At 47.6% G+C, this 26,320-nt stretch overlaps 1 protein-coding gene across 5 annotated transcripts in view; it reads left to right on the top strand.

Annotated features, from left to right (window-relative positions):
• The first annotated feature begins 5,589 nt into the window (after positions 1-5,589).
• The window catches only part of SLC6A4 (solute carrier family 6 member 4), a 35,335-nt gene continuing 14,604 nt past the window's right edge, over positions 5,590-26,320 (top strand). Inside the window, exons 1-5 of one of the 5 annotated variants that reach the window (XM_074343181.1) lie at positions 5,590-5,788; positions 21,579-22,033; positions 24,231-24,365; positions 24,803-25,022; positions 25,855-25,993. In XM_074343181.1, coding sequence (XP_074199282.1) covers positions 21,691-22,033; positions 24,231-24,365; positions 24,803-25,022; positions 25,855-25,993 — 837 coding nt within the window. In that variant the 5' untranslated portion in view covers positions 5,590-5,788; positions 21,579-21,690. Of the gene's footprint in view, positions 5,789-9,672; positions 10,596-20,673; positions 20,830-21,575; positions 22,034-24,230; positions 24,366-24,802; positions 25,023-25,854; positions 25,994-26,320 lie in introns of those variants that run through there. The other 4 variants (XM_074343176.1, XM_074343177.1, XM_074343179.1 and 1 more) reach the window with 4 other exon arrangements.

Here is a 26,320-nt window from a genome sequence, read left to right as displayed (position 1 = left end):
GTAAGTTGGCTTATTTATCTAAGAAGTGTGCGTTTATTTAGGTACAAAGGAAAGCACCCTTTGAGGGGGTGGCTCATGTCCTTGAAAGTGGAAGAACAGCAAAATTGTTCAGGGCTTCCCTGCGGTAGCTTCTCTGTGGGATGTGCGATGCTCCCCAGCCTGTGCTGATCCTCTCTGGCTTCTGCAGAGGGCTTCCAAGCACCATATTTAGGAGGGCCTGTGCCCCTGCCACTTAACCGTTTTTTCACCAAGATCCAGGTTCACCACAAGGGTGGGAAGTAAGGCTCTGCTGGGTCCAGCCTTAGAATGGGCTGGAGAGTATGTATTACTAAGACTGGACCTCCCTTTCACCGAAAGCAAATAAGTACAGCTCCCTAATCAACATTTCCATCAGTGCCTGGCCTTTCGGACCCTCCAAGAATCTTCTCAGTCCTAGCATGGAATATTGTTTGTTGCACCACTTTCCAAGATAACATCAGATAAAAGCTCAAGCTTTCATCAGTGTTTACAGTGTTCTAGTAATCCTGTTCCACGCAGGATAAATCCATTTCTAGACACATCATGGTGAAATTCCACAACAGATGTTAAAAGCATCCAGGAAGAAAATACAGATTATCTCCAAAGAAAAGACACACAACACAGCTGAGGAGCAACCTCTTCTCAGCAACTCTGTATGCCAGAAGACAGCGAAATATGTCATCGAAGTACAATTAGAAATTAACTATAAACCTTGAATTCTATACTTGGTGAAATTTCAAGAACAAGGATGAAATAAAAGACATTTTCAGTCAAAAACTGTTGCCCAAACAGAACAATAGTGATCTAAGATGGAAGGTCTGAAATGCAACAAAGAGTATAGAACCAAAAAAAGTGACACACGTGTGCACCATCTGAAAAAGTGCCTGCGGGTAGACCCATAGGGTTCAAAAAAGGGTAAAAGCGAAGTATATGAAAGTAGATAATTAGAGAGGGAAATGATTGGAATAAACATACTCTAAAGTCCTGTGTCATTCAGGAAGAAGAAAAGTATACTGATTAACTTCAGACTTTGGTATGTTAATTACATGTCCTAGAAATTTCTAGATGAACTATTAAAATAAAACAGGATGTAGTTTCCAAGCAAGAATATAATCAATATATAAAAAGACAAGATAGGGGAGAGAAAGAAAACACAGGACAAATACAGTGCCCAGAATAATATAGAAATAAATCTAAAAATATCAATAATTACAATATCTATAAGTGAGTTAATCATCCTAGAAAAAAGACAAATTGTCAAGTGAGATTTTTAAAAGAAATTCAGCCAAAAGTTGATTACAAGAGACATCAGTAACCTAGGACATAAAAAAGGATAGAAGAGATGCATCAGACAGATACTAACCAAAATTAATCTGCTGTAGCTCTATTAATAACCAGCAAAATCTTGGCCACTCTGAATAACCAAACAGACTAATTCTGGGATATGTTTTTCACAGCCTCCCTGGAATTGTACAACGCAGTGGCCTTGGAAATAGGCTTTAAAACAAAATGCATTACTAGATAGTATCACCACATAATTACACGTTTACTGGATTCTCCAGAAAAATGTAAAGATTCTAAATTAGTATGAAACTAGTAACATAACTTCAAAATATGTAAAATGAAAACTGAAGACTATGTGGAAAAAGTAATCGAGTATCATAATGGAAGATTTTAATACATCTCAATTATTGATAGGTTAAGCAACCAAAAAATCAGGTGAGTATATAGAAGATTTAAGCATTTAATAAGTTTGATATAATGGACATCTAATATCCTACCTCATCTAACAACTGCATATTCTTTTCTGAGCACACATGGAACTTTTCCAAAAATTGACCACATGCTGGGCAGTAGAGTCAATCTCAACAAATTTCAATGGATCGTTATGCAGACCGCGCTCAGGCCAAAATACAATTGTGTTAGAAACCAAAAATTAAAAGATAACTAATAAAGCTATAAAAACTAATAAAAACAATAATTAAAAGAAAATTTAACCTGAACAACAGTAAAAATACTACATATCAAAATGAGAGTACTTAGATTTTATAGCATAAAGGTTTATTAGACTGTAAGAAAGGCTAAAAATTGAGCTTAGCATCTGTTTTGAGGAATTAGAAGTGCAAAAAAACCCTAAAGAAAGTAGAAGGAAATAGGAAAGATACGTGCAGAAATTAAACATAGAAGCAGCATAACCTAAGCGGTTTAAAAAAAAAGAGTAAATGAACGTATTTGGCAAGACTAAGGCAAAAAAAGTACATACACACACACACACACACACACACACCACAAAAGAAACTGAAAGGAAGATACTATTATACTGCAGAGATTTGAAAAACAGAAGATACCCTTAATTTTGTTAAAAGTGACAGTAAAGGAATTTGTTTACAAGACAGAAATCCCCAAGCCCCGGGAAGAAAGGAGGGAAGAAAGAAACCCGGAAAGCAGATTGAGGCACTGAAAGATTTAGCAGAACTGAAAAAGTTGAATCCTGAGCCAGTGGTGGAGACAGCGGTGTAGACAGCCAGTGATAAGCAAACCAATTTACATTGCTTAATCCCCAAAGGGCTAAGCTGTGGGAGCACCAGGGAGCATTACTCTGGGAACTGGGAGCTAGAAGAGGGTTACTGAACAGTTGAATGTCCGTTAGATGCCATCCTACTTGGGGTGGCTAGGTGACTGCACCTCCCCCTCACAGCAGCAGCCAATTCAAGATTTATTCTCAAGAGAGAAAAACAGTTTATGGCCTGAAGGTCAGAAACTGAGCTGAGGGTGAATGTACCATAAGGGGATTAGGTGAGCATTTGCATTTTGAATGTCCTCAGTTATTCTGGGCTCCTAGAACCATAGTGTCCAGGAGTTTGGAAGTGTTCTCTGGGGAATCCTGATTAGCTTAAGAAAGACATAAAGAACTATTTTATGGGATAAAGAATTCTTTTATGAGGCTGGCATAACTCTGAGAAAGATAGTAAAAGAAAAAAGTACATGCAAATCTCCCCCATAAACAGACGCAAAATTCCTAAACCACATGTTATAAACCAAATCCAACAATATGTAAAAAAGATAATCTTCATAACCAAATGTTTAATAAAAGCTATTTCCTAAATGAAATTAGGATCCAGTGGAGAGAAACAAAGAATGATGGGTACGTCTTCTCTGCTGCAGATAAAGAGAAATGGGCCAAAATTTTAGCCAGACACCTGGATTGGAAGGATTTGCTAACATCTGGGTGACCCAGTGAGCTCAGAAATGGGAAGGTGTCAGTTGTCTTCCCCTGAAACTCTTGGAATGATACTCTCACCTCTGGAAGGTCCTTGCCAGTCCCAGGACTCCTCTTGGGACATGTAGAGTCACTCTGACCCTACACTTCCAAGAAGCCAGGACCTGATAACCAGACATTCCTCCCGGATGTGGTTCTGGATCCATCTGCATGCTCTGGCTTGTTAAAGAGCAGCTGAATTCGCATTTGCTGTTGGCAGCGCCAGGACACTTGTACTTTCATTCCCATTTCTCTCGCCGTGTGGTGTGGGTGAGCATTGTTGCTGACTGTGGCCACAGTCGTTGGTTAAGTTGGATTTTTTTTCTTTTGAGTAACTCCAGATGAGTGTTCTAATAGTTAGGACAACTTGTTCAGAACCACTGTTTCTTCTCATGAAGATGACTCTTCCTCTCTAGGGTCTATGATACAATTTGATTGAAAATTAGGAATAAATTGGCCAGAGTTGTTTTGTTTTCCTTTTCAAAATCCAAGCACTTTACATATCACCACAAAGGGAAAGACAGAGAGGGAAGGACTGTCCAACAGCTGCAGTTACTTGGGAACAGGATCGTGTGAGGGTGGGAAGCCCTTCTGCACTCTTCTTTTTTGGTACAATTTGAATATTAACTTCTCTCTCTCTCTCTCTCTTTTGCTTACTCCTCTAGAAAAACTCATGTTAAGTAGCTCCTCTTGAAGTGGCTGGAGTGGGTTTTGGAACCATCTCTCAGGCTATCCCATGACAGTTTATTTTTTTTAATCATCTGCTTTGCAGAATGACAGGGCAGCTGAGGCAGGGTGGGTATTGACTTAAGTTGTGTGTGTTTGACTTAAGTTGAAGCCTCCCTGCATCTCACCTGGCAGGGACCTCATCCAAACTTCTCCAAGATCGATAAGGAGTCCTTTAAGTTCTACTTAGACACACTCAGCTACTGGAGCACACAGCCTCCTCCCTTGTGGCCCCTGCCCACCTCCCCAGGCAGCCTCCCCACTTCCCTTCTTGTTCACTCTGCTCCAGCCAACCACCCGCCCTCCCCAACTTTGTCCCTCAGACATGCCAAGCTCATTCCCGCCTCCTTGCTGTTCCCTCTTCTTAAAGCTCTTCCTAAAGCTGAAGGCCGGCTTCTCATGATTCAGGCCATGGCCCAAATGTTGACGCCACCCTGGTCGCCTTATCTAAGGAGCCAATGCCTCTACCACCTCCAAACTTGTCACTCTGTACTGTAACTGGGGTCTATTTCCTTCACTTCCTGCACTTTCTCAAATTCTTATTTATTTATATGTTCTTGTCTCTTTTTCCTGACGTCAATACTCCCTGTCAGCTCCCCAAGGGCTGGGGCTCTGTCTTGCTCGCCACAGCCTGGCTCATAGTAAATAAGGTTGGCTGACTGATTGAAAATGCCCTATATTCTGACAGCTGCACTCAATTAAAAGTTTATACATAGATCCAAAGCGGGCCTGCCTGTAACCTGCAGGACGAGTAGAAGAACCAAACTCCCTGCAGATCTTCATACTTCAGTGCTTTACAGAAAGATCTAGATGTGGTGACTGCGGGAAGGGGAGTAGCGGTGGGGGGGGAGCCCACAAAGGTTGACTTCACTTTTTCACTGCTTGCACCCTTCTTGCTTCATATCAGCCCAGCAGAGTGGGAATCCCGGGGCCTTTGGACTCAGGCAGAGAGGTTGGCTGCGCAGCTCAAAAAAAAAAAAAAAAAAAAATCCCTGGTAACCAAGGACAAGTTACCAAACCTCTCTGAGCTCCAGTTTCCATACCATCTTTATTGAAGAGCATTTTGAAATGCATTAAACATGACAAGTCACAGCTTGAAAAGAAGGAAAACTATAATTTATTTTTAATAGCACTTATAGCAAAATACAGCCAAAGGGTTTAGACTGCATTTTATCCATATGGTAGGAGAAGAACAAAAGAGGATGCAGACCACGTGCCTGGGAGGTGCTCAGTAGGTGGGGGCTTGTGGTAATACCCAGTTCTCACCGAGCTTCTCCAACATGCCTGTCGCTGGGTGAGGCCCTCTGGGGGTTAACACAATTCCCTGCTTGGGCGAGTGAGGGTATAGCTCACTCACTCACTGGTAGAGTGTGTGCCTGGTGTGCACAAGTTCCAAAAAAAGTAAATAAATTATTTAAAATTTTTTTCAAAAGAGTTAAAAAAAAAAAACCCACCATTAAAAACAACAACAATAATTCCCTGTTCTCCAGAAGCTCATCATTTAGTTGGGAAAATACAATGTAGATACATGAGCTGGTTGCAAAAGCAGATGACTTTCTATGAGGGAAGTTTTCTAGAGATATAATAGTTATGAAAGGGCTTGGAGCTGGAGAAAATGAAAAGAAATGCTGACTGGTTTTAAACTAACTTCTAACCACAGTGACCACAGGCATCAAGGATGAGGGTGATCAGCTTTCTAAGAAGCGACTAAAGGGAAAACCTCCCTCTATGCAGAGGCCCAAGTTATCTCGAAGTTCCTGGAGGGGAAGAAGAGCTAAAGAGAGGGTGAGTGTTTTGTAATCTTGAGCAGGCAAAGAAAGCTGGGAATGGGACGGAGGAGACAAGAGTGACTTCAGGGGCTGGTAGCAGGACTGAGGTTCTAAAAACAATTCTGCCCCTCTTGATGTGATCCTGAGCAAAGCCCTGGACCTCACCTCCTGGCTCACAGCATCGTTGTTAGAAAATTAGAGAAAAGATTTGCCTCCTTCCTAAGGGAACACAAACAGTGGTGCTCAGTAATTTGGCAGAAGGAAACCTGCCTGTGCTGCATGAAGACTCCTCCAGCCTTCTCCCCTGCTTTGCCATAAGCTTGGGGCCCCTAGAATGTCCTCCTGTGTTCTTTCCTTCCCCTCTTTGTTTTTTAGTTTGTAATTTTTAAAAAAATATTGTTTTTCTTTAAAAAGATTTATAAAAGTATTACTTACATATGGCAAATATTTAAGTAGTGTAGAAGGGCTTACAGTGAAAAAGCAGTGTTCCTTTCTACCCCTAAATCCTTTCCCTCCAAGGCACTTACAATTCCCAGTTTCTTCTACAGACTTAGAGAGATGTCAATACACAGAGAAAATCGCCGCACTCTTTTCTCTGCTGGGCGGAACCTCATTGTCAGATATGCCGCGGTTTACTCACCAGTCCCGAGGGCCCTGGTTCTTACGGCACTCTGAGTCTGTTAAGAGTAAAAGGCATTTCCCTCGTCGTTCACTGCCAGTACATGTTTATGAGGCCTGCCTTGCTGACAGCGCGGGGTGTGGAGATGTGGAGAGAGGCAGAGCCCCTTCCCTTGGGAGCTGGGAGCCTAGCGGACAAGGCGGGCATTTAGGAGACATCAAAGGGCTACAGCAGGTCTGAGTGTGTGCAGGGCTGGGGGCCCGCCCCAGTGCTCTGTGCGTCTCCCGGCTTGGACTTGTCTGCCAAGGTGGACGGTAAAAATAAATGCCCTCCAGAACGTGGCCCTAGCTAAGATGTTTACATTCGGGGGTGGGGTGGGGGGATTCTGGAGAAAGGAAGTAAAAGCCAAAAACCTTAGTTCAAAGATAATACAGGGATAGTATGGGGTAGTCGTAGGACCTTGTAAAATCTGGGGAATAGGGTTTAGCAAAGGCAGTAGGCTCATAAGGAACAGAAGAGAAGGGGCCAGGAAAAGGTGACCAAAGGCAGAGTTCATCTCCTTCCACATGTTTTCTGCCTTCCACAGGGCATTCCTCTCCCACACCCCTGCTTGGTCACGCTCCTGGCCCTCCAGAAGGGGCTCTCTTTCCCTTCTCCTTGGCCTTGCTTCATCTGAATCAGAGACAGCCTCCCACAGGGGGCTGCTACGGTGACCCCTGTGGGGATGAGCCCAGGGTTCACAGTGGCAGCAAATCCTGCCCTGGAGGTGCTGTGTTCCGCTCACATGGTTGAACATGGACCTCATCACCAAAACTGTGTCACGCCCCAGGAAAAACAAGGAGGGTGCTGGGAGACACTCTTTAAGGACTGAGAATACTGAGGAAGAGGCCACAAGAAGGGGTGGGGGGTGCTCACCTTCCATTATTCTGATTTACACAGTGTGTCCCAGCCTGGCTCCTTGGTTGCCCAGGAAGTGGGTCTTCTTGGTGATGGTGTTTGTGTGTGTGTATGTGTGTGTGGTGATGGGGGGGGGGGCTGGGGAGGGAATGTGAATATTTGAATGTGCTCTTTACCTCTCAGAGTGAGACTGTTTATTCTGCAGCCTGATAGCAGATCAGAGACCCCTCTTTTTCTGAGCTAGAGCTAGTGGAACAAAGAGAAGTGACTGCTATGATCCCTGGCACGTCTCTTCACCCAGTCACCGAGGTTTACGGCATCTTTGACAGGTGCAGCGCTTTCCCCAGACATCAACCACAGGTTCTCCTTCGGTTTCTGGCTCCCATTGCTTCCCTGTGTGCAGTGGTGTTGCCCTGCCTCACACCTGCCTCACACCCGCACTGATGTTCTAAGGGGCCCATCTGCCTCCAGCCTCCCCTCCCCTGGCTGTACCTCTAGCCCACGTTGATCCCCCACCCCGAAACACTGCTCTCTTCACGCCTCTCCTGCTGAAGGCCTCCAACTGCCTTCCATGTTGGGCAGAGCTCCTCTCTCTGACCCTTGAGGGCAGAGGTTGTGGCTTCCTCAGGGCCTGGCATGGAGCAGGTGTCAGATCATGAAGGAGCTAGGATGGAGGTGGACACCTGGGAAGGGGGCAGGGCTGCCCTTTCTTGGGCAGTAGGTGGTGTCTGTCCGTGCACCTGGATCGGGCAGCAAGGGGCGGCAGTTGAGTGGAGCTCCACAGGCAGTGGGAATAGGGTGTCAGGACTGAGGGTCTCCACAAGGGTGGAATCCGGGTGTTGGAGAAAGACAGTACAATGTGGCAATGAGCCTAGGAAGCAAGACATGGAAGGGTTAGCTTTAGGGAGGGGAGAGGCTAGATTTGCTGAGGTGAAGGTGGGGCAGCTGAGGCCAAGTGGTCTCTGTGGGATGGCACCCACGGGCACAAGAGAAAGGGAAAGCATATATGTACGGAGGGGATGGACCTTCTGCAACAATTCTGTATGGACTTGCCAGGGAGGTAGTGAGCAACAAGGGAAAGGGCCAGTCTGTGTAATCCTAATGTCTTTTTCTGATAGTGCCCCTCAGCCAGGGAGCAAGAGGGGAGAAGACTGACGGGGGTGGGTGGTCCAAGGTCAAAGAGAGGGTGAGGTGGGGAGTCTCTGTCGGGTGGGGAGTCTCCGTCGGGAGGGGAGGGCACAGATGTTACTGCACATGTCAGCCCCTTCATCCCCCACAGCTGGGCAGTGCCTACCATCTTTACGATCCCTATTTTGCAGACAAGGGAGCCGAAGGCTGTACAGGCTGAGATTAAGGAACTTCGCTTCTGTGGGAACAAACCCAGACAGACAGTACAGAGTCAGAGCTGGGATTTAACCCAGGCCCCTGGGAGTCGCACTCTAGGCCAGCACTGCACCAAAGAAAGCAGTTCTGAGAGGGGCCGGAGTGGTCAGGAGGAATGGGTATTAGGGTCTAGAAAGAAGGCCAGGAGTGGTGTGGTCATGAGGCTGTGGAATGGTGTTAAAAAGTCACGTTGAGCCAATGGGGAAGACAGAGTGGGTGGAGACAGGAGCCTTAGCCAAGGGCTGGAATCACCCACTGCCTCCTGCAGCCATTGGCCCCCCTTCCCAGTCCCCTCCTCCCCTTGTTCTGCCCTGCCACCTCCCCAGAACTGCACCTCACACTTGTGTAGCCCCTTGTTTACACGGGGCTTACACACTGTGTTCATACACTGTGTTCGTCTGAAAGGAGGAGCCGCCTGTTACAGATCTGGCCAGGGGACAAAATTCCCAAGCTTGACCAGGAATCCCCAGCTAGCTTACCAGAGCAGCCCGGTGCTCTGAGAAGCCCACCCTATTCTCCTTGTAGTCGCCACCCTGACATCTAGGTGGCACCAAAACCTCACACTGATTCCTCCCAGGATGGGGCGCCGTCCACGCCCTGGGACAGAGTTGTTCCAGCTTAGTGCCTCCAGACGCCAGCTCAACTCAGCTGGGTGCCAGCTCCGCTCTCTGGGTTCCGCTCCTCTAAGTACAAGGGTGTGGCAAACTTGTAAGTGCTATTTCCTTTCTGCCTTCTACTCGGCTGGGACCCTGGCCTCCTCTGGGGAGATAGGTAGGCCAGCCCTTGCCCTCCCGTCTCAGCCTCAGGGACATCCCAGAGCAAGTACTGCATCTGTTCTTTTCAAATGTAAAAAAAAAAAAATCACCAGAAAGATAATGTAATAACATTAAGTTCATTTTCCAACTTAAGTGTTTTTTTTTAATTATTATAGCAATATATTCACATGGCTCAACACAATAGGCTCCTGTTGAACCTCTTCAGATAATTAAAATATTGTAATAACTCATCCACTCACCCAACACCACAGGCATTTACGTTTTTTCCAGATCACCACCCATACCCTCTGTTCTACTGCTTTGAACTGTGGCTGGTTAACAAGACAAAATAGGAAGAAATTCTTCATTCATTCATTCTTTCTGCAAGTATTTACTGTGAGCCACTAGGTTGGGCACTGTTGGAGTCACCGGGGTGAGCAAGGAATTAGACCTTCTGGCTGAGCGCGCGTCCCAGCGTAGAGTCGGACGGAAAGCCAGGGGCTAAGTCCTAGGAAGAAAAATAGGGCAGGACTTGGGATCGGGGTGATGGGAGGTGTCACTGGTCAGGAGAGATCGCTCTGAGGAAGTGGCATTGAGCCGAAACCTAAATGTAATTTGGGGAGCCATTGGTGGGGGAGGAACTACACCTGTAGGTTTTGGAGCAGCCCCTCCTCCGCCAGGTTAACGAGCACGAGGGTTTGGACACCTGGCTCGGCTGGGTCTGCGGCCCGCCCCTCACCGCCCCGGCTTCCCTCTCTTCCCAGAGCGCGGTCCCTCCCGGTGAGCGAGTTGTGTGCGCCTGTGTGTGAGTGTGTGTGTTGGGGGTGTCCTTCACCTCCCCAGGCCCCGGCTCCCTCTCCACTCCCCCCGGCCGCCCCTCCCGCCTGAGCGCGCCCACATTCCCTACCCGCCCCGTCCCCTCCCCAGGAGGAACGCCGAGCCGCGGCCGCCGGCAAACGTAAAGTTTCTGCGGCTCAAAGTGACGCAAAAATTCTTAAAGAGCTCTTTGGCGGCGGATATCTAGAGATCAGACCATGTGAGGGGCCGAGAGTACAAATACGGCCGCGCGGGGGCCGGCTCCGGCACAGGCAGCGGCGCCCCGGTGCCTCGAGGGCGCGAGGGTCGCCCGCCTCTGAAGCCCAGGACCAGGCTCCGCGGACTCCGGACAGGTGGGTCCGCTTTCCTTCTGGCTTCTAAGGCGCACTTCTCCCCAGAATTTCATCCAGCGCGGCCTCCCCAGGCACGGGCGCGGGGGCCTGTGCGGTGGGCGCCGGGTTTTGGGCAGGGCAGGCGCGCACGGAGCCGGCGCGGGGAGACCGGGACGCGGGCGCGCGACGGGCTCGGAGCGCTCCTCCATCCCCTGCGTGCCGAGCTGCCGGTGGCCGAGTAGTCCAGGAAGACCCTTCGAGACGGTCTTAGGCAAAGTACCGCCTCGTGCTCGGGGAAAAGTTGCTTTGCGTTCAACCCATGGCTTCTGTTTGCTCTTCACTGACCGCCATCGCGTGCAGGGTGCTGTGTGCAGGCATCTCTGCCGGGAAAGTCCTGGTGGACACAGATGCCCAAATATCTAGAGATATCTCTGAATGACACTTAAGTGGGACGAGTCTCCGTGCGCTTGGGTGGTTTTCACTGGCAGAGCCGATCCACTCTCAGTCATCTCACAGGCCATTCAGAATTTATGTGAAACTCAAGACTCCAGCGAGCTGTTTTACATGGTTGAAGTGTGTAACCATCAGTTGCTTGGAAAATGTGTACATTTAAATTTGGTTTTGAAAAGGCTCTCTGGAGCTAAAGAATTCTAAAGCACATTTCTTTTTGCCCTGGGTCTTCTGCATAAAGAATTTCTTTTCTAGTTGGGGATCTAAAGAATTTGAGAGGGGTGGAATTTCTAAGAGTCAGACATTTACAAAGGCTTGTATGTATTTTTATGATCAATTTTGTCCAGAAAAATGAACCAGGTCAATGGATTATTTATGAGCCTGCTAGCTCTCATGATAGTAAGACGAGATCAAATATTTAATGTGTTTTGCCCTCAGTTACATAGAAAAAAAGTCTAAGAAAGCAGCACTGGGATTTGTGTTTAATGAAATGGATGGGTGCCACGGGCACGTTGCTGTTTGGGTTTGGGGAACAGAGGGAAGCACACACCTTTGACTCATTGTCACCTTTCTCGCTTTTGTGTGGAGCCACTGGTGCTGAGGTTCAAGGTTTCCTACCACAGATTCAGCAGAGGGGTGGTGGGGGTGGCTGCTTCCAGCATGGATGAGAGACAGGTTCTTATGGGGCTTGTGCAAATTAAGCAAGCCATTCTGGGGACAGGTTTTCCTTCTCGTCACTGAACCTGAGTGAGAGCAGATTGAGACTGCTTCGCAATTCATCAAAAGTCCCCTCAACACTAGGGTGATCCATCTAGGATGTTTCAGAGCTGTGACACCAGCACAGATTCTCAAACCCATTTCTTTCAATCTCCTTGCTTAAAAACGTATGTTCTAGGGGTGGGCAGTGGGGTGGGGACGGAATAACATTAAAATTTTAATGGAATCCTCAAAACCTCAGGAATTCCTCTTTGGGGAATTTTTAGAGTTGTCTGAGCATTTTGATAAAACTCAGAGGGGCACATCAAAGAGTTTCACAAATGGGTGAGGTGACCGTGGAATGGGGGTGCTTGACTGGAGAGTGTTGTCTCTTACAGTGGGCTTGCAGAAACATCCTGGCTGTCCCCCTCCAAAGAGAAACGCAGGCAATTCCAGAATTTAAGCCAGGAAATGGCAGTTCCTTCTCCTTCATACTTGTCGAATGGTATAATTTGGGAGAACAAAGGCAGGGCTGCCTGAAGAAGCTTAGGTTTAATTTGGCTTAATGAATCAACAGGATATGGTCATGACTTGACTTTTTAAATAAAGATGCCTGGACGGCCAAAGGGAAAACTATGCAGTCATGTTTCTGTCAGTTTAAGGCGGTACATCAGACCTTAATTATTCCTGGTCACAGATCAGCTTCTCTGGGTCTCACAGTCCTCAGCTCCACGCGGGGTTTGGAGGAGGGACCCTGCATAACATAATGTCCTCGTCCCCTCCAATTCATTCTGTGACTGTGACCCTGCCTCTCTGCTTTAAGCAAACTTGAGTTGAAATGATGGTGCAAAATGCCCGAGGGCCCGGACTCTCTACCCAGATGTTTACGTGAGATAGGGGTCCCCTGGGGACCCCCAGCTTTCACTCTAAGGCAGAGGCTTTGCACACTGTGACACGTGCAACTTAAGTCCTGTACCTCAACTGTGTCCAACTGACAGGGGCCCAAGTTTCCTGACTCCCCAAGTCCCCTTTACAACCTGCCCAGGGTGCAGGGCAGTCGAAACCCCAAGACGTCAAGTAGGCTTGGGTGTGGAGTCAAAGGTCTGATGGAGCGCCCGTTTCTCTGTTCCTTGGGCAAGTGATGCCAGCTCACCGGCTCCTGTGGGGAATCCATTTCTGCGCTTATCTGGGCAATACAGCGCCTTAAGGAAAAAAAAATGTCCTTCTAGGAGGGACTCAGGTGGAAAATAAATGAACTGAGCATTTTAAAGAATCCTGGCATAAATGACCTGACTTGCTTTTCTACAGAGGGCCCAAGACCCACCGTTGGCTGACACAGCACCCCCATTTCTAGGCGGAGCTCAGGGTACTGACCTGGGTCCATGTGTGGAAATGATCTCTGAATAATATCTCGGCGCTGGGGCATTCCCTCCAGCCTGACCGCTGTCAGCTGTCAGTGCTTGGGAAGATGAAGGCTCACTTACTGAACATCAGTAACATGTTTGTAAACCAAGTGAGTGTTTTCCCAGCCTGGTGTCTAACAGGGTGACGAAATGAGTGGACATAAGACCTGTGCGAGGCAGCCTGGCTGCCCTGTTTCCTTCTTTCCTTTGGCTCCCTCGCTGCCACCCCAGCCTTGGACCAAGGGCACTTGGTAGTAGGTATTTAAGCCACAGGCTTTTTAAAAAGCCAGACAGGATAGCCCTCCATTAATCCCAGAAACCCCTGGACTGCAGAGCGAGAGGTGAAGCCCAATGTGGAGACATGGAGGTGAAGTCCCAGGGCCGGCTCCACAGCCAGGGTCCCCAGGCACTGACGAGTGGCAGGTAGCATGAGGAAGGTCTCCTGGGATCCTGGGGTCCAGTTATTGGTGTCATTATTTGAGGTAGGAAGGGAAGGGGTGGGGGATGTGGGGAGGAGCAGGTTGTGTGCCCTGGGAGAACTGGAAGCTGGAGGCCGGTAGGTGGGCTCAGGGGGAGGGAGCCAGTCAGTGGGCCTTGGCTTTCTCGTGTTTTTGTGTGGTTTTTCTGGGCAGATTCAGGGGGAAAGAACTTTATTTCCTTTGCTATGGAGCTGCTGAATTAAAAGAAAATAAACTGGTTTTATTTTATTCCTCTAAGGAAGGGATTCCCTAGAATTAGTGACAAGGCAGAGCTGGAAAGACCCTTGGAGGGCCCACGGCCCTGAGGACCCAGAGTCTCCCGCACTTCTGTTCCCTCTGCTGAGTGTGTTATTTTAAACGTTAATCAACCTTAGCTGGGTCTTTTCCTAGTTTCTGAGGAGAAGCCTGGGGCTGGGGGACAAGGGGATGGAAGAGACAGGGAGGCAGGAGATACGCTGTTCTAGGCAGGGACAGAATTATTTTTCTCCCCACAATTTTTTATTTTGAAAAATTTCAACTGAAAAGTTGGAGAAATGGCTCAGTGAAGCTTCACCCAGATTCACCAATTGTTAACATTTTGCCACATTTGTGTGTGCACTTTCTCTCTAATTAGACACATATCTCATTTTTACATATGTAACATATATATAATTTGAAACAATGTATATGACATAATTAATGTAATAATTATACTATATATATACATATATATGTAATTTTTTTTGTTGAACCTGTGAGAATTTGCAGACATCCAAATATTTCATCCCTGAGTACTTCAGCCATGTCTTCTAAGAACAAGGACATTCTCCTACATAACCAGAGCCCTGTTATCACATTTGAGAAACTTAATGTTGATAAAAGATTTTAATTGAGTCTAGAGCCCATGTTGAAATTTCCTCCCACTATCTCAGTGATGTCTAGCTCAGAGGGCTACTTTTTGAGACTGACAACTCCTAGGGATGGGAACTACCTCCCGTCCTCATCTCAGTGCATCTGAGAACTCGATCAGTTCTGTGTAATGATGAACTGATTTTTCATGAATGTTCCCAAACTGTGTGTGTGACTCATTGTGAAGCACAATTCAGAACCTGACCTAAGCATACAGGCCCCTTTGAGCAACGTTACCCAAATCACAAACATTCGGATAATGAGGTTGCGAAGGTGGCCTCCACTCTGCTGCTGGACCACCCCCCACTCCCTGCTCCACCCAGAGAAATGGGCCCCCGGTTCCCTCTTCCTCAGTCACATTGTATTTAATTCCACTTTAAATCCCTTTCTCCTCCCCTTTTCTCTTCCACCAGCTGCCAAAGGTAAATCCGTCCTCATTACCTAACAGCCTCTCCCTGGGGCTGGTTTTCTCTCTCCCCGGCTCCCTCTCTTGGCTTCCTTTGTGGGTCTAATCGTCCCTGTTTCACACAAAAGCAGACTTAGTAATATACCTGTAGTAAGGAAAAGAAAAGCCGTATTTGGAAATCCTTCCATGCATTTTTTAATCTTGATTTCTATTTATTGCATAAAGTGCATTATAACAACAATAAAAGAGTATTTAGAAGGTGTAAGTGATACCCCTCGTCCTGCCTAATCTAACACATCACCTGCTTTGAGTTTCCCAGGTCTCTTTCCTGGCCTTGTCCATGTTGAAACATATTATAGCATTTTTTTTTTCCTGTAAAAGTTGTAAGTTGTGTAGTTAAATGTAATAAGGAATCTGTGTCCCCAGCCTCTAAAGATCTTTAAAGGTACCTCATGCCTTCATCTCCATGGAATCTGTATAAGAGCTGGTCTACCTCCTTGTCCTTCTCTCCTTAAATTTAGTTTTCCTCAGGAACCAGAAAGAATGTTAAATAAATAAATAACTGTATTAGTTTAATTGTCACCCCACCACCTTCTGTAGTACTTAACAACGCTATTCTGCAACTTGCATCTTAGATGTCTTAGTATTTTACAGTGAAACTAGGATTTTGTAAACTAGCTTAGGAGGTTAGCCACCGTTTACAACATTCATTTCTGTAGATAGAAAATACAATCACAAGTTCCAAGCAAGCAACTCACAAATGAATTTTTGAACACAGACTCTTGACACACGTGCCTGCCGGTACTTGTCTCAGAGTCTAAAAGCACAGCCTGGGCTCTTCTTTAATCCTAGACATGTCAGTCTTTTCCAGGCCAGAGTTCGTTAAAATTATTGTTGTGACAGTCCCCGCTCCGCCCCCGAGATGCATAGCAGATCTTCCTGATGGGTGAGGTGTGGGGGAGGGGCAGCCCCCCCCTGAGAATGGGACCCGGGGAAGAAAGAGCAGAGCCTCACCTGAGGCTCACACCTGCCAGCATGGCGGCTGTGGTTCCCTGGACCCCGCGCCCAGGAAACCGGAAATAGACCCTCCCAGCTGGGAGCTGTGCAGAACACATACCGGTCAGCAAGTATTTGAGCACAGAACATATAAGCCACGGCCCCTGCTTCCAGGGAGATGCAAAGCAAATGTATGTAAAAGAATAACTAATGATACCAATAATCAATGAGGAATGACAGATGAGTAGAGAGATGATCTTGGGCTGCGATGGTGAGGGAAAGCTTCGTGGATAGAAACCGAAGCCAGGTGCAGGGTGGGGGTGCACTGGGCATGCTCAGTGGCCCAACCGTCTCTGATAACCTGGGGTACTTGTTAACAGTGCGGCACTCACATGGATCTCTTTATTAGAATCTCTGGGGGATCAGCCCAGGAATCTGCTGTTACAAGTTCCCCAGTGACTCCAAGTCACTGAAAGGAACAAGCACGAATCGGTGAGGGCCTGTGGAAGAGGATGGAAGACTTAGCTTCTGGCTCAAGCTGCCCACTTGTGCTGTGGGCTGTGATTCACTTAGCCAGTTTCCCTGAAGGGGTGAGAAATAGAAAAGCAGAAGAGCTGCATATGTGTGGTGGCATAGTGACCATCAATTCACTGTCATGTATTGATTCTTTCTATGTGCTAGACACTGAGTTAAGCATTTGTCATACTTTTATGTAATTCCCACAACATGTTGCCTTTGGGAAACAGGAATTTTAATGGTCTGCTTTTACACATGAGGGAATGGAAGCTCAGAGAGGTTAAGCAACCTGCCCAAAGTCACACAGCCAGTAAGTGGTGGGTCTGGGATTCCAGTTCAGTGTGTGACAGGAGGGCCATGGGTTGTGGACACACGGGGACTATTAAATGATGCCTCAGGAAGGTGGTTAGTCTGGGCTTTGCTGTTTGTATTCACTACAGGAGGGCTATTCATGCCTGCCTAGTTCAGATCCGTTTCTTGTCATTAAAGTGAAGACAAATAGTCCGTTTTACTTTTGCCCAGCCTCTGCAGTGATCTCCACCCCACCACAAGTGGCTAATCCTCTACGTTTGACACTCTATGCAGAGAGAAGCTGGAAGCTATCCTCGCCCAGGCAGGGAAGGACCTAGACCCTTTTCCTTTCTCATGGTCACTGGCCCAAAATGGCCCTGAGGATTTTAGCCTATTTAATTCCTCTCCAAAAAAAAAATTAAACTGATTGTCTCATACAAGGTACTCTTTGGATAAGAAGATGATTGTGATAGCGGAGTTCATTTCTACCATGGCTTATGACTTAAGACACTGCACACCTCAGAGAACTCAACAGGCCCTTCGACAGATACAAATACAAACCACCATCTGACACTGTGGAGACGTGACCCAGAGGTGCCTAACATCCAGGGTCTTGAGACAGAAGCTGTGCAATTGTAACAGAAGGAAGGCTTTTAAAACCCGAGGGCAGCTCTGGAGCCAGAAACGTAGGGTATCCGAATCCACCGCGTCAAGTCAGTGGAAACCTCCATTCACCTTGGGAGGTGTGACACATGGAAGCTGCACCGGCCTCTCCATCCTTAAGTGTGCCAGTGTGTTCCTGCCAGTCAGATTCTGGCCTTGTACCATGGACTCCATGAAGGCAGGAATGGGTCTGCCATGTCTGCAAGAGTCTAGCCCGTAGCAGGCAGACAGTTTGTCTCTGCTGAATTAGTGCGGATGGTGGCAGAGGGCCTGCATTCTAGGCACCTCAGCTCCGTAACTCCTGTCATCCTCATAGGTGAATAGAGAAAGCAAATTGTCACTTGGCTAAAACCTATAATTATTCTTATCTCAGCGGTAAAGCCATAATTCATGCTGGTTTTCATTTTTTGTGGGGGGAGTTGTTTATTTTTTTTTTGAAAATGAAAATTGAGTGTCCTGAGAAATGAACTCACTTTGATCTCGACACGTGAGGTCAAAGTACAAAATTTCTGTAGTGCTTCTGCTTAGAATGTGCTGAGGGCGTCAAACAGACAAGTAGCACCACAGACATTTCCAAAGGGCTGGGTAGTTTCCTGACTAATCACTATAATTACATGCTCGTTCAGATGCTGGTTCCCCAGGCTACAGAGACAGTTTGTAGAAAGAGGAGTGGAGATTTGATCAGGAGAAGTTTAAATAGAAACAATCCTTTTTACTAGCCGGGAGGTGGCCCACTCCCGGGGGCGAGAGGAAGCAGGAGTGTGAACAGAAAGTCGACTCATTCAGTCAACTGCACCACTGTGTGCGGCCCCTAATGTGTGGAGACTTGGGGGATGAGGCCCCTGCATGTCAGGCTGTTGTCCCACCACAGAGCTGGGTTACGTGCCCAGCACCGTCCACAGCCTGTCACCTGCGCAGCCTGGGACAACAGCACATATTCAAGATGCAAAGGAAGGCTTCTGGGGCAGTTTCTGGCCATGGAGAAACTCAGGTCTGCTTAGAGGAGGTCACAGCTGTAATGACCCTGTTAGCAGTCTCTACCCCGCAGGATAAAAATACTTTTTTAAAAAGAAAGCTTTTAAGAGAGCATTCTTAGATAGCAACCTTCTTAACATCTCTTACTTCTATATTCCTGGACCAGCTTGCTCTCAACCATTGTCATCTGCTGGTCCCAGTAGGAAAAGCTGGTCAGTGCTCTGCAGAATCACGAAAGTGGGAAAAGAGTCCGGATCCACAGGCAGCATCCTGCTGGCAGAAGGGGGCCCAGGCCTGGCCATCTGCTCCTGGCTGACAGATCAATATCCCCATGAGGAGTTTTCTTCTAAAAAGCAGAGGAGTGAATTGAGGAAAAGGGGATGGGCACCTCGTGCTGTTTGGTGGTTTCATGTGGCTGTAACTTACCTGTTCGCACCCCAGGTTCTCTGACCGGCCTGGGAGCACAATAAGAGAACCCCAGAGCTGGATGGAAGGAGACCAGCCTCCGGGGAGAGGCAGCCTGAAGTCACGATTGGGCTGAGGGACCCTCTTAACAGGTTTTCTTGCAACTTGGGCCATTTCAGCTATTGATGAGATTTTTTTTTTAAAGGCTGGGGGATATTTCAGGAAACAAGACCACTGTAATGCTCAGCAAAGACAGAGACTGGTGTATTATTCTTCTAGGAGCTGCTCATTATGGTTGCCAAGAAGTCAAGATCAGATGCCTTGGGGGCTGAACCCCTGAGGACCCTGAAGAACACACATTGCCCCCTAAAACTTTACCAACCCTCACACGTTTTCCAGCTTCCCTGCAGAGTGCCCCGAGGGAGAAAGTGAATGAAATCTAGAACAAATCGCAGGACTCCTGCAGCAGGAGGGTGACAGAGCCCTGGTATGGCTAAATGTTGATTCCCTGGCCAACATGTTCTTCCGAGATCGGTGACATCTCCCTTCCAGAGACAGCGGTGGACGTGCTGGAGAAACGTTGGGTGATACAGTTGCTCTTTAAGCTTCAGTTTAAATGAGAAGAAAGTTGTGATGTTAAAGATAGAGAGACATTCCTATAGAAAATTTTGGGTAAATTTTGAAGGTGGAGAAAGACCAGGGAAGGGGGACTTCAGTTGCAGGCGGGTTCTGTCAGTTGGGTGCTGTCTGACTGGCCGCACGTGGTAAAGCTCTTTATCTCTGCCATCTGGTCTTCAAGTCCTTCAGTGTTTAATGTGGAAAACATGCAGCTGATATAGGCCAGAGAGAAGTACAGAGGCCTTCAAACAACATAACCAGAGACTGCCAAGTTCAGGTTTAATTTAGCTGTGTATTGAAATATAAGGACATCTCATCATGTCGCCAAAAAAAAAAGTTTAAAATAAAAATCCCTTACCCTGGTAAATGGTTATTTATGGTGGATGAGAGAATGTGTGGTTATTTTAAAAGTCCATCAAGTCGAGTTGAGGTCCCAAGGAAGCAGGGAGCAGGCAAGGCTAGACAGCAGCATAAAGATGAGCAGGATGGGGTTTTATCTGGATCACTCTTTGTCAGAAATTCATATTCTTCAATCAGTCGTGTTTTCATCCTTGAGCCTGGGATAGGGTTGTGGGTGGGGCCAGACAGTTAGACGGGGTAGAACGCAGGACACCTACCCCCACCACACACACACACACTGGCTACCTAGAGCTCCTTTCTCTCTTGCTACTGTAACATTTTTGGCAGTAGTCATCCCTTTACAAATTTCATTTTCTACCTTACAGAAAAAAAGAACCCAGTAAACACAAAACTCTAGTTACTTGCATCCTAGTGTTCATTTCTAATCCTCACCAGTATTTAGGTGCACGGTCACCAGTGTGAAGCTGCTACTGAATCTATTAATTTTTCACTCACTGCATTTTTGTCTTCACCGTTCCACATGTGGATAGTTAAGTTATAGTCACCGAAAGCCCCAAATAGATAGGAGACATACACTGCCCTTTTTATTAGCTACCAGTTCCTAGCCAGCCTCTGACTGATGGACTTGGAGGCTTAGTGTCAGATATTGGCAGTTTTCAGGAATAGAGGTATCAGTCATCTCTGGACATCTTTTCCTAGAAAAGTATAACGCAGCTTGAGCTAAGCAGAAACATGTTTCAACTCCTCACTGTTTCAAGAGTTTGAAAAGTTCAGGCCCAGAAGAAATGAAGTTAGCTGGAAGGTCTTGATTCCTTACTACTTTATAACAGGCTATAGGATTAAAGTCCAAAAGGGCTCGGATTTCTACCCCATGTTTGATGTCTCAGATCCGGGGAGCTGAGCTGAGTTCCCTGCACCTTGGCCCACGGCAGTGACATGAAGGCACCGCAGGCTGGAGGCACGTGCGGACAGAGACACCAGCCACGCTGGCATCTGTAACCTGCAGGCTCTTCCAAGGTGGACAAGAGGTGACCCCGCCTGCCCACTGTTGCAGAATAACAAGTGGATTAGCCTCAGGAGTTGCTGGAAAGGGGCGAGAAGAATGAATGGTGAGCGGCAGTGCCACTTAATGCCCAGTCGGACTTGCAGAGGCATGATAGGAACGAGAAAGGCGAGGCAGAGATGGACTGAACACAGCTGGGAGCTGCTAGAATCTGCCCAAAGGTTTCTAAAAGCTGGCTTCCAGGAAGAGTGAAAAAGTCTGCAGCTAAGAAGCTGGGGTGCCTCACAAGGATGGCCTTTTCACATCTCTCCTTTGCTCTTTTCCTTTTTAAGTCACATCTGTAGTTTATTTATCATGTACTTTGAGTGTTCAGCTTAAATGATGGTGAGGACTGTCCCTAACTATTTGCCACCAGAAATTCCTTCTTTGTTACTCTTTCCCCCGCACAGCAACCAAGGCAAAGTAAGTGCTCTGAGAAGCTTTGTTGGAAGTCAGGCCTCTTGCGTTCTTCTGAGTCACTGGTAAACTCCAGGGTGGGATTCCAGTCCCTCAAAGTGAGGTCAATACTTTGTTCTTACAACAGCCTGTGCAAAAACCTCAGTTACTTGCTGTTTATTTTTGTTTTGTTGTTTTGTTTTTTCCTTTTCAGATTGCTTGATTGTGATATGATACCTTGCAAAGGTTGAAAAATGTAGTTGATTTTATTGACTCTTATGTAGCAAATAAGATGTCTCATGTTTAACAGATGCCTTTGTAATCCCATTGACTAATGTAATTTAAGATGTATGACAGGTTACCAAAGACAGATAAAATGCCTAATTCCTGTCCTCCTTTCTCTGTGTGCCTGTCCAGCAGAGCTCTCGACCCCACTGATGTAAAGTGCTGAGAAGACCCACAGATCCCAGCATCAAGAATTCAGGTCAGGTCCTCGGCACATGGACCTCAGGGTCATCTGCTAGCCAGCAAGATGGAGACCACACCCCTAACTTCCCAGAAGGAGCTGTCAGCGTGTAAGGATGGAGAAGATTGTCAGGAAAATGGAGTTCTACAGAAAAGTGTCTCTTCCCCTGGGGATAAGGTGGAGTCCGGCCAAATCTCCAACGGGTACTCAGCAGTTCCGAGCCCAGGTGCAGGAGATGACACTCAGCACTCCATCCCAGCTGCCACCACCACCCTAGTGGCTGAGGGTCATCCAGGGGAACGGGAGACCTGGGGCAAGAAGATGGATTTCCTCCTCTCAGTCATTGGCTACGCCGTGGACCTGGGCAACGTCTGGCGATTTCCCTACATCTGTTACCAGAACGGAGGGGGTCAGTATCATGGGCTGAGAGCAGAGGTTCTGACCCAGGGGTGGTCTGTACATCCTCTGAGGAGGCCAGAGGATAAATCATGTCTTTTCTGTCTTAAGTGGTATGAGTCTGGGAACATGATTGCTTAGACTTCCAAGTTAGTCTAAAAGCCAAATCTCCAATAAGCCAAAACTTGAAGTCAGCATGTCTGAGGCTCTCTGGGTTACGAAGTTGGACGAAAGCTCTCCCAAACCTGACCTCACCAGGTTTTCAGCATCATGACTGCTTCATTTGTCGAAGAGCCCCCTTCTCATCCCTTCATCATACAAGCTCTGCTCTCCGCCATGTGAGACGTGAGAGAATGAGCATCAGCTCTGTGCTGAGTTCTCTCACTCCTGCTGGCAGGCTCTGCTCAGAAGAGTCCAGAGACGTTAGATCTGTGAAAGGAAAAATTGGGAGGTGGCTCCTGGCACAGACCCTCCAGGCCCTTTGGACCTCTGTGAGGTCAGAGAGGGCAACAGCTCAGGTTCAGAGTCTTAAGTTACAATCTGGGCATGATCCATAGCTGAGCCCAGCCACATCAGTGTCAACTCTAAACCATATGTGGATTGCCTTGTATCTCCTACAAGAGTGCTAGATTTTTGAGGCCAGGGACCATATCTTGTTCCTCCTTCTACCTCTAATGTCTCCAGAGCAGTTTATTTGTAGATTATCAAAAATAGTAGCTGACAGTAGGTGTGGATGTGGGAGCCCTGCACAGTAGAGCAGGCGGGAGGAGTGGGTAGGTGTAGGGCCTCTGTTTTGACAGTGAACTTGCTATTGGAATAGGAAAAGGATGAGAAATGGAAGTCAAATCAGTTAATACTTATTTTGATAGGAGCTCTGGCAGCAGATTTGGGAGGGCAGCTAAAATAAGGTTTGAGGGATAATTCATTTGTGTCTCCCTCATTTCCTCCATGACCTGCCACAGAGGTGCCTGGATTTGCTGCACCTTTGAAAGACCTGGGTCCATACAACGGCAAAGCCTCTTTCAGGCGGGCCCGGGAAGCCCAGCGCTCCCAGCCTGGGAGGAGCAGAAGTTGGAATCACTTTATCTCTAGCTTGGGAGGACTCACCTTTAGCCTGAGCATTAATATAAAGGGCTGGGTCGCTGGTGATACTTCCCCTACACTCATTTCCTACTCTAAAGCCAATCAAGCAAACCCTTTGGACAGATGCCACCGTGAGAACACAATGTGGTTCTTATTCTCAAGCCAGATTCACCCAGTGTGATTGTAAGATAGGTGAGACCTTTCTGAGGTGCACTGACTTCAGGTTTCAAGGTTCAAAATGCTTTACAGGAGGGAAAGTTATCAGGAAAAATCACAGCCAACCCATCCTTGGGGCTGAAACTCAGGCTGCAGGTGAGCAGTCCCCAGGGTAGCATTTCCAAATTCTGCCTCAGCCACGAGAGCCAGGAGACAGCAGCATCTCCAGTGATGCAGCACTGTCTGTGGTTTCTCATTCTGTAGCAAACAACCTGCAGATTACAACCATACCTGCAAATCTGGCTCAGGAGGAAGCATTCTGGCTCCATGGAATTGTGGAAATAGAGTCAAATATCAGTACTCAGAATAATCAGGTGTCTGGAGCCAGGGATACTAATTCAGTGGCTCATAGATTATTGCAGCTGTTGTGCAAGTTGTCCCAGAAGATCTGTTCTGAGGGTCCCAGATGCTGGTTCATGTACTGGTTGCATCAGAATCATCTGGGGAGCTTAAAAAAAAATGTGTGTTATACCCATGCCTGAAGCTTCTGCTTCAGGAGGTCTGGGTAGGTGTGTGTTTTTAAGCCTACTGGTGATTATGATGTGTGGCTGGGTTTGGGAACCTCAGTCCTCTTCAACTTGGTCATTTTCTAGCAGAGGAAATAGAGGCCCAGAGAGAAGGGTCCTCCAGGCACTTAGAAGTAGAACTGGTCCCACACCCTGTACTGTTGATTCCAAGACCCAGCTTCCTTTCCATTTACCCTCTGCTTCCTCCCCAACCTCCCTTCACTGTGGAACTCTGTCTACTACTACTTCTAGCAAAGCACTAAGACCAGGGGAGCACCGTGTGAGGTCACTCAACACAGGGTGGAATCATGACGCTGGAGCATCAGATGGCTCTGTGGTCCACATCAGTTGGGCTGTCCTGGATCAGATGTGAGCAGGGAGTGAAATGTCTTTCATCTGCCTCAGGGGCGTTCCTCCTCCCCTACACTATCATGGCCATCTTCGGAGGGATCCCGCTCTTCTACATGGAGCTCGCGCTGGGTCAGTACCACCGTAATGGATGCATTTCGATATGGAGGAAAATCTGCCCAATTTTCAAAGGTAACAGAAAGGCTTGGGTGGGTGAGTGGGTCCCCCAAGGAAGTGATTCCACCAATAGGTGGGAGCTGGGGACCTTCTTCTGGAATCAGTTAAGCCTCAGGTATCCCTGGGAGATAACTTGAGTAATTGAGGTTTTGACTCCTCAAGCGATAGGAGATTGTTACAGTGAAACAGAATAAATGACAATTAAAAGTAAGCTAAATGGGAAATAGTTAAAGCATTAATAGCACACATTCATTTTCTAAAACACACAACTCTCCAAATACATATAAGGAATTTATCACACTGCCACTTTTCTGTCATCTCCCAGAGTCTTTGAGAAGTAAAATGAATGGCAGCCCCTACCTTTACCCCTCACCCAGGCTGCAGAGCCTCCAACGCTCTGTCTCACTGTTGGGCTGCGCTTGAAACCTGGCCTCCCTCCTCATCTCCCCCAGGGATCGGTTACGCCATCTGCATCATTGCCTTTTACATCGCCTCCTACTACAACACCATCATGGCCTGGGCGCTCTACTACCTCATCTCCTCTTTCACGGACCAGCTGCCCTGGACCAGCTGCGAGAACTCCTGGAACACTGGCAACTGTACCAACTACTTCTCCGAGGACAACATCACCTGGACACTCCACTCAACGTCCCCAGCAGAAGAATTTTACACGTAAGTGCATGTAAGTGAGGGGGTAGCCTGTTAGGGGCAGGCCATACCCCTGGGGTCTGGGTTCTTAGGAGGAAAGTGGGGGCCAGGGGGTCTTTACCTCTTGGCTGATGGATTTCTGAAAGATGAAGCTATCAGGGAGGGGAGTAACTGTGAGTGAGGGAGTTGGGAGACTCTACCTTGAGTTCTCCACACTCTGGGCCCCTGTGCCATTCCCCTCCTTTCTGTTGTGGCCAGGCCAGTCCCTACCTTCACATTCCAAAATTACTCCCCTGCATCAAAACTGTCCTTCTTCCTGGGCCCTCCTCTCAGCTAGCTGTCATGGAAGCAAAGCCTCCCACTACTTCAGTGGTTTGAAACTACCCTGTGAGTTTCTGGTTTCATGTGTGTTCACTTCATACATGGGATCTACTTTTTGGAAGAAGATGCCTGGAGTAGGTAGTTTTCTTTAAAGCTGGAAATTTCAGGTAATGGCAGCTCAAGGAGAGCTACTTTGTGGGGGGGGGGGGCAGGGGCCCACTGCCCACACATACAAATCCTCACGCACCCCAAAGCCAGCCACGCTAGTCATTGGTTGGGTTCCAGCCTGGGAAGGAGAGACCTGGAAGTCTGCCTTTGGGCCACGTGCTCTTCCCAGGGCCGGCTGGCTGCCTGCACTGTTCTCTCCTTCAGGATGGGCAGAGCCCCTCCCCACTCTTCCTGAGGCTTGGTGACCACTTGGTCCTTGCAGCGCAGTGTCTGTTTTTCCTTTTGGCATCCTCCCAGGGGTATCACACAGTGTGCTCAGGTCCCTGTTCAGACCTTGTCATGGGCCTTTCTTTCTCCTTCACCCCAGGCGCCATGTCCTACAGATCCACCGGTCTAAGGGACTGCAGGACCTGGGGGGCATCAGCTGGCAGCTTGCCCTCTGCATCATGCTGATCTTCACTATTATCTACTTTAGCATCTGGAAAGGCGTCAAAACGTCTGGCAAGGTGAGGAGGACTCTGACTGCTGATCCAGGCCTGCCAACGGGCCCCAGAGGGTCTCAAACTCAGAACTCTGCAGCCCAAATGGCCAGAGAGAAGGGGGCATGGTTTCCTTTACATCAGACACATTCCATGAGGCTCAGTCTCTCCTCACCGGATAGATTAGAAAATTCTAGAAATGGGCCAATCCCAAAAACCATTATATGACTTTTTAAAAAATTCCTTTAACCTACTGATGGCGTCACAACTAATAATAGTGGCCATGATTTATTGAAAACTCATCGTGGGCCACATTCCATGCTTTATATACACTGGCTACTTTATTGCCTCCTG

The sequence above is a fragment of the Camelus bactrianus genome, chromosome 16 (assembly GCF_048773025.1).
Source record: "Camelus bactrianus isolate YW-2024 breed Bactrian camel chromosome 16, ASM4877302v1, whole genome shotgun sequence".
NCBI classification, from domain to species: domain Eukaryota; kingdom Metazoa; phylum Chordata; class Mammalia; order Artiodactyla; family Camelidae; genus Camelus; species Camelus bactrianus.
Note: the sequence above shows the minus strand (reverse complement) of the source record. Positions and strands in the feature narration are given on the sequence as shown.